Source organism: Mya arenaria, chromosome 2 (genome assembly GCF_026914265.1).
Source record: "Mya arenaria isolate MELC-2E11 chromosome 2, ASM2691426v1".
Classification (NCBI taxonomy): Eukaryota; Metazoa; Mollusca; class Bivalvia; order Myida; family Myidae; genus Mya; species Mya arenaria.
In genome coordinates this window covers 34,695,358-34,705,750 of record NC_069123.1, presented here as the reverse complement: position 1 = coordinate 34,705,750, position 10,393 = coordinate 34,695,358, and the positions used below count along the sequence as shown (strand labels likewise).

Here is a 10,393-nt window from a genome sequence, read left to right as displayed (position 1 = left end):
GAACAACGCTAGGAATCAGGTGGATAAGATGGCTTCGCAGCTTCGAGCTATTTTCCGATGGAAAAGGGGTAAAATACGACAAACAGAAAAAAGCATTGCTTTTGCACAGTGCTGGTATCGATGTGCAAGACATTTTCTACACGTTAACGGTTCCGGATCCAGGTGATGGAGAAACTGAGTACGGGATCGCAAAAGGTTTGTTGGACACTTATTTCAAACCGAAAGCAAATGTTGCATTTGAAAGATCGCAATTTAGAAGTATTGCACAACAATCCAATGAATCCATGGATCAGTATATCACTCGTTTGGGACAAAAAGCTGTGTAATGTAATTTTACAAATGTAGAAGAAAATATTAGGGACCAGGTCAAAAAAGCGATGTTTTCTTTAGATGATTTACGAGGGATAGCAAGGTCACTTGAAGCATCAGAATCGCAGGCTTCCACAATGGAATCAAAAGAAAGTGTAAACAAAATACGACACAAATTTATGCCAAAACCACAGGCATCTGGTGCATACAGACCACAGGCACATGGTGCATACAAAAACAGAAATGGGACAGAATATGGGAAAGGTCAGAAATGCTATGCATTGTGGATACGAGGGGCATATAAAGACAGATCCTAAGTGTCCAGCTAGAGGAAAGAAGTGCAGAAAATGTAAAAAAGAAAATCATTTTGAGAAATGTTGCAAATCTAAGCCTTTTGGTAAACCAAATCAGAGCCGTAGAGAAAAGATCAGAGCAGTTGATATTGATGAAAATGATTCATCTGATGACTACGTATTCACTGTATCAAGCCAGTAAATGAAAGGAGACATACATGTTGACATAGGGGGAATAACCATTCCCGTGATTATAGATTCGGGTGCAACCGTGAATATCATTGACAGAAACATGTGGGAATACATGAAAGAAAGAAAAGTGAAATGTAACAGTAAACTGACAAATAAAAAAGTGTATGCATAATGATAAACCTTTAACTGTAGCTGGGAGTTTCACTGCTGATGTAACAGTGTCAAATAAAACTGTAAATGCTGAATTGATTGTGGTAGAAGAAAATGGACAGGCATTGTTAGGTAAAACGACTGCTGTAGAGCTAGGCATTTTACACATTGAGATGCCGAGTATGGTGAACAACGTTATGACTGATGTTGAAAGGAAACAAGACCTGTCCAAGAAATTTCCAAAGTGTTTTGATGGTATTGGCAAGTTAAAAGATTATCAGCTTCACATTCCATTGATAATGACATTGAACCAGTTGTACAGCCATTGAGAAGGGTACCGTATGGGTTACGAGAGAAGCTTGAGAAGAAAATAGATGAGTGAGAAGAGTTGGACATTATTGAAAAAATAACAACAAGTAAGTGGGTAAATCCAATTGTTGTCGTGCCAAAGAAAGATGATATAAGACTTTGTATTGATATGAGAAGAGCCAACGAAGCAGTTAAAAGGGAGAGATACCCTATTCCAACAACAGAAGAAGTTTTGCAAGATCTGAACAACTCGACTGTATTTTCAAAGCTAGACATCAAAATGGCCTACCATCAAATTGAATTGGACCAAGAATCTCGAGAAATTACTACATTCATGACTCATAAAGGAATGTATCGGTACAAACGACTTATGTTTGGGGTCAGCTGTGCTCCTGAGATGTACAGTAAAGTGATTGCACAAACATTGAGTGGTCTAGAAGGTGTGAGCAGTATATTCGACGACATTATTGTACATGGACGAAGTGATGATGAGCATAATGCAAGACTTGAAGCATTGTTAGAACGTCTTGAACAGAAAGGACTTACGTTGAATCTGGAGAAATGCCAATTCAATATGACTCATGTAGATTTTATGGGCATGGTTTTGTCAGACCATGGAGTAGGTCTTCACGAAAGTAAGGTGAAAGCTGTTCTTGAATTTAGGCAACCAAAATCTGTATCAGAAGTGAAGAGATTCCTAGGTCTCGTCAATTTTAGTGGACGGTTTATTCCAAATCTCGCATCTATTGCTGAACCTTTGCGAAAGTTGACCAGAAAAGGACTTCAATTCACATGGGATGCTGAACAAGAGGAAAGTTTCAAAGAACTTAAAAAAAGTTGTCAAATGCGAAGAACCTTGGGTATTTCGACAAGAAAGATAAGACTCAAGTAATTTGTGATACAGGGCCAGTCGGAATAGGTTGTGTTCTGGTGCAAGAAAATGGGCAAGGTGAATCCAGAGTGATTCTATATGTGAGCAGAACTTTGACGAGTATAGAACGGAAGTATTCGCAAACGGAGAAAGAAGCACTATCCATTGTTTGGGCGTGTGAGAGACTACATATGTATTTGATCGGAATCGAATTTGAACTGCTGACAGATCACAAGCCGTTGCAGTTCATATTTTCTCCAAATTCCAAACCATGTGCTAGAGTAGAAAGGTGGATGTTGCGATTACAACCATACACATATAAAGTCAGACATATTCCAGGGCATACAAACATTGCAGATGCACTATCGCATCTAGTGCCTGAAACAAGCGTTCCAAAAGGAAAATGTGATTTTCTTAACACGGAGGAGAGCGTTAAATTTGTAGCAACCGAGGCGACACCAATTGCCATGTCAACAAAGACAATTGAACAAGAATCAAAGGATGATAAAGAACTGAAAGAGATTCAAAATCTGTTAAGAACAGGTCGATGGCATGAACTGTCAAACAAGAGCTATTTGCCGATAAAGCATGAATTAGCGTCTTTAGGCTATTTAGTACTTCGAGGTACTAGAATCCTTGTACCCAAGACATTACGAGAGGACATTTTATCTTTGGGACACGAAGGTCATCCGGGCATTGTTTTAATGAAACAAAGATTAAGATCCAAAGTATGGTGGCCAGGGATAGATAAAGAGATAGAGAACTTTTGCAAATCATGTTATGGGTGCCAAGTAGCTAGACAAGTTACTACGAAACCTGAACCATTGAGCCGAAGAGAATTACCAAGCCAGCCATGGGAGCATCTGAGTGCTGATTTTCTGGGACCACTGCCGTCGGGAGAAAATCTACTAGTTATTGTCGACTACTATTCCAGATGGATTGAGGTTTTCATCATGAAAACTACTACGTCGGAGAAGATTATAAACTGTCTAGATAGTATTTTCTGTGTTCATGGAATTCCAGTGTCTTTACAGACAGATAATGTACAAAATTTCAACAGCAAAGAGCTGAACGACTATCTAACGGATCTGAACATTGAACATCGCAATACAACTCCATATTGGCCGCAAGCAAATGGAGAAGTGGAAATCCAAAATAAGTCCATTATGAAAAGGCTTCGCATTGCGCTTGTGGAGAAAAAAAACATGAGAACAGAACTTCAGACATATCTCATGATGTATAGATCTACACCACACTCCACAACAGGGATGTCACCCGCCGAAATGCTGTTCAAAAGGAAAATTCGCACGAAAATACCAGATATTTCGGACCACAGAGTTTCCGATCATGAATTTAGAGACCGCGACAGCGAAAGAAAATGAAAAGTGAAGATTTATGGTGATAACAGAAGAAATGCTAGAGAAAGTGATATAAAAGAAGGTGATCTAGTGTTAGTAAAGCAAAAGAAGCAAGATAAGTTATCCACAGTGTTTAATCCAAATCCAATGTCAGTAGTAGATAAGCAAGGAAATAGTGTAATTGTAGAGTCAAAAGAAGGTGTGCGATATTCTAGAAATGTGTCACATGTGAAAAAGCTCTATTCTAATGATCAGAGCAGAGAATCTGAAAAATCAAAAAAAAGTAGAAAATGTGTTAGATAACGTGAAAAATCATCAAAGTGTGAAAAATAATTTCAGTGAAAATAAGTGTTCAATCGGAGAAAAATGTGCTTAATGAAAATAGAGTGGAGTCGGGATCAAATTCCAATCTAGAGAATAATCAGGAAACAGAGTTGACAGAAATAGAACAGATAGAGAATCCTGTAGAAACGAAGGACGTGAAGTCACCAACAAAAACAGTAGCAGAATCGCGACCATCGAGAGTTGGAAAAATGCCGCAGAAATACTCAGATTTCATTATGAGTAACAAATGAGACATTAATATGGGTATTTTTAGGGATTCAAAGAATGTATTATGTATAAATGTTAACAGTTGATTTAGCTATACAACATAGATTTTATATTACAATAAGTATGTGTTAATGGCTAAGACATTATTGGGACTGCTAATTGTTATCTGTTGCATATATATTTTAGTGAGGCATTTCAAATAAGGTCAGGATTTGAAGTGAAACAAATTGTTGATTGATGTAGGAACATACTGTAGGGATATTATGTTATGTATGGATATTTTAGAGATAAGTACCATTATATTGTGGCAAGTTAATGTATAGTAATTCTTGAAATATCATGTCATACTGAAAAGTAGTTGAACAGTTTATTGTTCAATATACATGTATCTAGTTAAAGTTACAAGAAGTAACATTTAATGTTTAAAGTTTGTGTTAAAAAAAAATAAGGTTCTAGTAAAAAAAGTTAACAGGGTATTTTTAAATTTGATTAGGGGAGGAAATGTAGTGTATTAACATAGTAAGGGGGACTACTTACGTGATCCTATATTTAGTTAGACAAGCAATATGAGTTACGTCCCTTGCATGGGATGAGGAATTCTGGGAATTAAAATGGTAACCTGGAATGGTGCATGTTATGGTTTATTCCTGAAAGTTATCCATTAACATCGGCCTAGAGCCGGACGAACATTACACTGTCGACGATGCAATTAATAAGGAGTTAAATCAGATGTTCCATAATTAATACAAATGTTTTAATTTTCAAAAGAGGATGAATAAATAGCGAATTTGTCATAAATATGACCTTTTTACAGATTTAAGAGAATAGACGTTACAACTAAGATCCTTTAATAAAACAAGCCCCTGATTCATGTTTAGTGACAGGGGCGCTGACCATGGTTCAGACTCAAGCTACATGTCTGACCAACGACGAATCCCAATCTAATCTCCAGCTTGGGTCAATTGTATAAAACAGAGGGTTATCGTTTGGTTAGTTTTCAAGTCCAAGCAATTGAATTGGTCATCAGTCATTATTGGATACATATTGACCAAACAATAAACCGTTTGACTAACCAAATCAAAAAATTAACAGAATTATACAGTTTGCTGCTGCAGCCAGTTAATTATTTGTGTTTGGTTCAAGTTATCCAATTGTTTTATTGATTGGTCAATATATTTTCAACAATAATAACTGCAAACCAATTAATTTATTCAACAAGCCAAAAATAAAGTCATATAGACAACTTATCAACGTATTATACAATTGGTTGCAGATTTCTGTTCAAAATCAAAGAAATGTTGGGGTTTCAAATCCTCTCACGGAACACACTGTACGTTGGGATACACTGTCAACATACGGAGAACAGAGTTAATAATACCAACAAGAAAAGCCAATGGTTTGGGGTTTCAAGGTTTAATTCGATGTCTATAACACTTCTACTAATTAATTTGTCAGTGTAATAATTATTCAGAAAGATTTTTTGATATCAAGATACATTTACATGCGCAAAATATCAACTAAATAAAGAAACGATTAAAAAAACAAGATAAACGGTATAAATATAATGTATCGAGTGCATATAAATGGTGCCTAAACAGAAACAAAAGGAACATTTGTAGCCCATGAATTAACCACATTGTCGGAACCCAAAGCACATTTTCCGCTACATAAGTAGAAAAACCAATCGCTAAGTATCGGGTATTCGACTGTGATAAAACAAGGCACGTTTATAAAAAGAAACAAAAAATCAATAACCTCATTAAAGCAGAGTATAAGTGCGTCTGAACACTACTTGATTTACTGGAAATAAATAAATAAAACGCATGGATTTGATATGCAACTCATAAACAACTAGTAAATGCGAGAGGATAAACAATATCTCATGTATGATCAAAGCTCAAAACTAGCAGTTCAAGTGATAAAACCAAAACAGTGCTAAGTGCTTCTATCTGAATTCCACTTAGCATTATATTGTGTTCATCCCTTAGATTTGATCATAATGTAAGAAACAATAAAGGCAGCACATAACTAATAAATATATTTAATAATCTATTCCTTTTCCTTTCATATTAAACTGGAACCCAGGTACTATTATAGATTAAAAGTTGTGTAACTTGCAGTCGAATTATCAATGATTGTACAGTCCTAACTGGAGTAACTTGCACACAACAAATTATTAATGAATGTAAATTCCGAACTGGAGTAACTTGCACTCAAAGTATCAATGCATTTAAAGTCCTAGGTCTTAATATTGCACACAATATCTTGGAAAGGATATTTTTAATTGAAATTATGAAATAAAAACTTTTTTCAGACAAGACAATTAAATGATAATAATTGTTTAATTTGACTAAAGAAGCAACTACTATCACCTGAAATGTACTGTTCTTCAAATAATGAATGGAACAAAAGATAAGGAGACACTGTTATAAGAGAAGCCTAGCTCATTAGGGCAGCATGCTATTGGCACAGAGAGGTTACAGATAAAAAGCAACAGCACACAAATTATGGTCACAGAAGTATGGTCACTTCTCTAATTAAAATATCAAAATACACACAAACACGTTTGAAATGTCAAAATATACACGAACATGAAGGTGATGTCAACATACATGGACGAGAAGGAAAGTAAAACAATATGCACGTGGAATGAAAATTTGTTTCAACACAGCAGCATAATTATAAAGAAATAAGCAAAATTAACACAAGTATATTTTTTTATTGATGTATTCATGCGCATAAAAATGCCTTTATTAAGCTGCAATGCTTTTAAAATTTGAAAGACACAGAGAGAATAAAAAAAATCAGTTAAAGACAGTAGAAAGCAGAGTACCAGTAAATAATAATGATATTTAAATAAGTCCGATTATAAATAGGTGCTTCACTTCCAGTCGAGTAACCTCATTTTGCTTTTCACAGCTCTCAGAAATGCATGATCCCCCCAGCCCCGCAAACTGTTACACATTACAGGTACTTTATTGGGGGCAAGTGATATTGCCTGGTGTTAAGATAATGCCTTTCTGGGTACAGACTCCATTCATAACGTTTAATGAATGATAAATTCACAGTGCGCTTTACCACATAGACAACTAACAGTTAAGAGGGCTGAACTTTTTGAAAAACAACAACTGACGAATAATAAGCAATGCTTATAGCCAGCCATTTCTGATTTAAAGGGTGGTATTTTAATTTCGACTCTACCCACATTTAAGAACTTTGCAGATACTTGCATTGATAACACCTCTATTGGTTTGTGTAAAGTGCACTCACACCTGCCGGAAAGGACAATAACAAACTAAATGATCAGTAAAAATGTTTCTAACAGGAGGACAAAAAGAGAGTTTTGTTCAATGTTTATTATTTCAATAAACATTTTCTTGTTCAAATGCTCATAATGAAAAATGATTAAATGCATTGATATCAAGTAAATGCAAGTTTTGTTGAACACAATGACAAATATACTTGTGGAGCTACACGTTTTCACAAGATCTTTATCAGAATTGCAAAGGAGATAAAAATCTGCGTAGACCATTTGTTTCTATGATCATCTGAAAAAAGTTAAATGATACAATACATATACAGATTGTTTTCTTTTTTTCCAAATTTATCCCTTTCTATGAGTAGTATGATACAACACGAGAGTCGTACTGTTTCCATGGTAGCCTGAAATGACTACATGTTTGTTTTGGTTCACTTATCTATGGAGGTCTACAACATTTATGGAAGAAATCAAAATTACAATTAGCTTGAAAACTAAAGGTTAAGTTAACCAGTATGAACATTCTTGAAGTTCATCTATTTCAGAATGCATGGCAAAGTGAATTTCATTACAACATTTCAATAAAAATGCCCACTTGTAAAAAAAATAGTTCTGAAGGTTGGTTTTGCACTCATAATAGAAATAGCGATTTCATACATACAGTAACAGTAAGCTGAATTTAAAGAGAACTAAGTGTTTTAACAACAAAAATAAAAATAAAATATCAAAGAAAATCATCTAAACTATGGATACATTTGATGAAAAGTAAAGGGAAATTAAGACAAACAATGCCCAAAGTTATGAAATTTTCACCAAGTTATTTTTTCTCCAAGAAGATTTATAAATACGGCCAAAATGGACTTATTAAGAAAATGCAAAATTTAAAGATAAAGAATAATGCCCGGCAAAATGTCCCGTTCAATTACTTGGAATTTAAAACATTGGATAACTACTCTTAATTTTTAAAATGTTGAGTCTTACTTCCTGATAAAGGCGTGACCACGGCTTATGGAGCCTGCCAGCAATCATGAGAATTACAAGTGTGACAATAGTGAAATCTTATAAGGGGCGAAAAAGCAGAGGCGCGTGAGTTCCTGATAACTAACACCCTCTTATTCCACTGATTGTGTTACATTCATCATCTCTATACAATAAAACTGAAACCGCTATTAAATTAACTTACAAATATATACATTGTATAACTGCTAATCTTGAATAAGAAACATTTTTGCAATTGTGACTTGATTTTTACAAAGGGAAGGCTTACAATATACCTTCTGTAGGAAGGTTCAAAACCAAGTGATGACTTAACACTAAACAGGGAACTACATAGAAGAAAAATAAATTTTGCTCATTCTAAAGGGCTAAAGGTATACTTCCTCTAGTTATTCTTGCCTCTTCACCTATCAATCTATTAAGATTAGCTTCAATTTCTTCTATTAATTGACATTTACTAACACTGTATTTTGATTGTTGTGTGAAAGCATTGCGTCTCTTGGGCATTATGCCGTTAAACAGAATTTTAAGGATAGCCTTATTCCAGTAGGGATTTCTTTTAATTTTTAATAAAAAATACAAGCCACACAATTAAAAGTTGAACAATATGTTCTACCTAGACCTAACACTATTATACATTTTGCAAAAATCAAGACTTCACAGAATAATCCCTTACCAGTATAAGTTAATATTATAATAATTATAAGTATTTACAGCTTACAAATACAAGTGATATACACAATTATAATAATAATAACAAAATTGTTCATATTCTCAGTAAGCATTTGACAAAATATACTTAAAATCAGTAAAAAATATTCCCTTTTTTTCAAAACTTGATAAATTAGCTTGACAAAAAGAGAAAGTCACTAGAATTCATGCTTTTAACATTTGCGACTATAATAGCTGCTCCAATGTGCAGTAATGATCACTACAAAGTGGTTTGTTTTTGCCGTTGTTCTATATCAGTCATTGAAATAAAGATTTTCTTGTACAAGCCCTAATTTGAGATATTTATATAGACTATAGCCACAAGCCAGAATGATTTAACATATAAGACCAAAAACTAGGATGCTCAGTCTTATGCAAATGGACATATGTATGCTCATGTTCAGTCATATGCAAATAGACATGTGTATGCTCAGCCATATGAATGATCTGTCATATGGTCATGTGTTTGCTCAATTCTATACAAAAAGCCATGTGCTTGCTCAATTGTATGCCAAAATGACTATGTAAGCTGGGTCATATGCAAATAGACATAAACAAATAACTAGTTCTGTAGCACCTACATCTTTGATCCAGATATTGGCTAACATTCATACTTATCATGGAAGAAATTTACAAATTGCTTGTTCTCCACATCGAAAAAACGAGTAACCATGTACAAGCAGTTCCATCTCAAAACAAATGGCATTTCGAAAATATCGTTGATAGTTGTCAAATCATTTTTCATTAAATTTTACATTAAATGAAGTAAAAATGGCTGTGACTTGTGCAACATGACATATGCGCTGAGCATTTGAACAATGTAAAAACCAATGAAATCTGAATTGCGGCTGATTGCCATTACTTTAAGTTTAATTGCCATACTCTCACTGATATAAGCTGCCTCATGACATATTATGTTCTACAGTTCTCGTATAGGAAGTTGTATCTGTAGCGGGTCCCTGAGACGTCGAAGGTCGGACTCGCACTGATCGATAAGGTTTGTCAGGCGGTTATATTCAGGGATGTTGAATCCCTCCTTCTCAGCTACCTTGTAAAACTTGTTGAGAAACTCCCGATCCCAGGCATCCACGTAGTTGTATTCCTGTAATTATTTATATGCAAATGCACAATTTTAAATTAGGGCTATTCCAGTAAAAGATATAACCCAAGCGGGGGGGAAGGCAATTACTTGCAGGTGGGTGTATTTTTTCGCTAATCTGGACCCCAAAAGAGTAAATTTGCTTCTGTATAGGGGTGGTATATTTTTTAAGTGCCTTCCCCCCGGGGGTTATATATTTAAATGGAATGGCCCTTAGACAAATATCTAAACTACAGTTATTTTTAACAGTGCTGTGAAAAGGTTTGAAAAGAAAAAAAAAATGATGCCAGGGTC

General features: G+C 34.8%; 1 protein-coding gene across 1 annotated transcript in view; it reads right to left on the bottom strand.

Annotated features, from left to right (window-relative positions):
• Positions 1 to 5,430: 5,430 nt before the first annotated feature.
• Positions 5,431 to 10,393, bottom strand: part of LOC128244398 (calcium uniporter protein, mitochondrial-like) — a 42,072-nt gene continuing 37,109 nt past the window's right edge. The window contains exon 7 of the mRNA XM_052962411.1: positions 5,431 to 10,102. Within this exon, the coding sequence (XP_052818371.1) occupies positions 9,920 to 10,102 (183 nt within the window). The 3' untranslated portion in view covers positions 5,431 to 9,919. The remainder of the gene's footprint in view (positions 10,103 to 10,393) is intronic.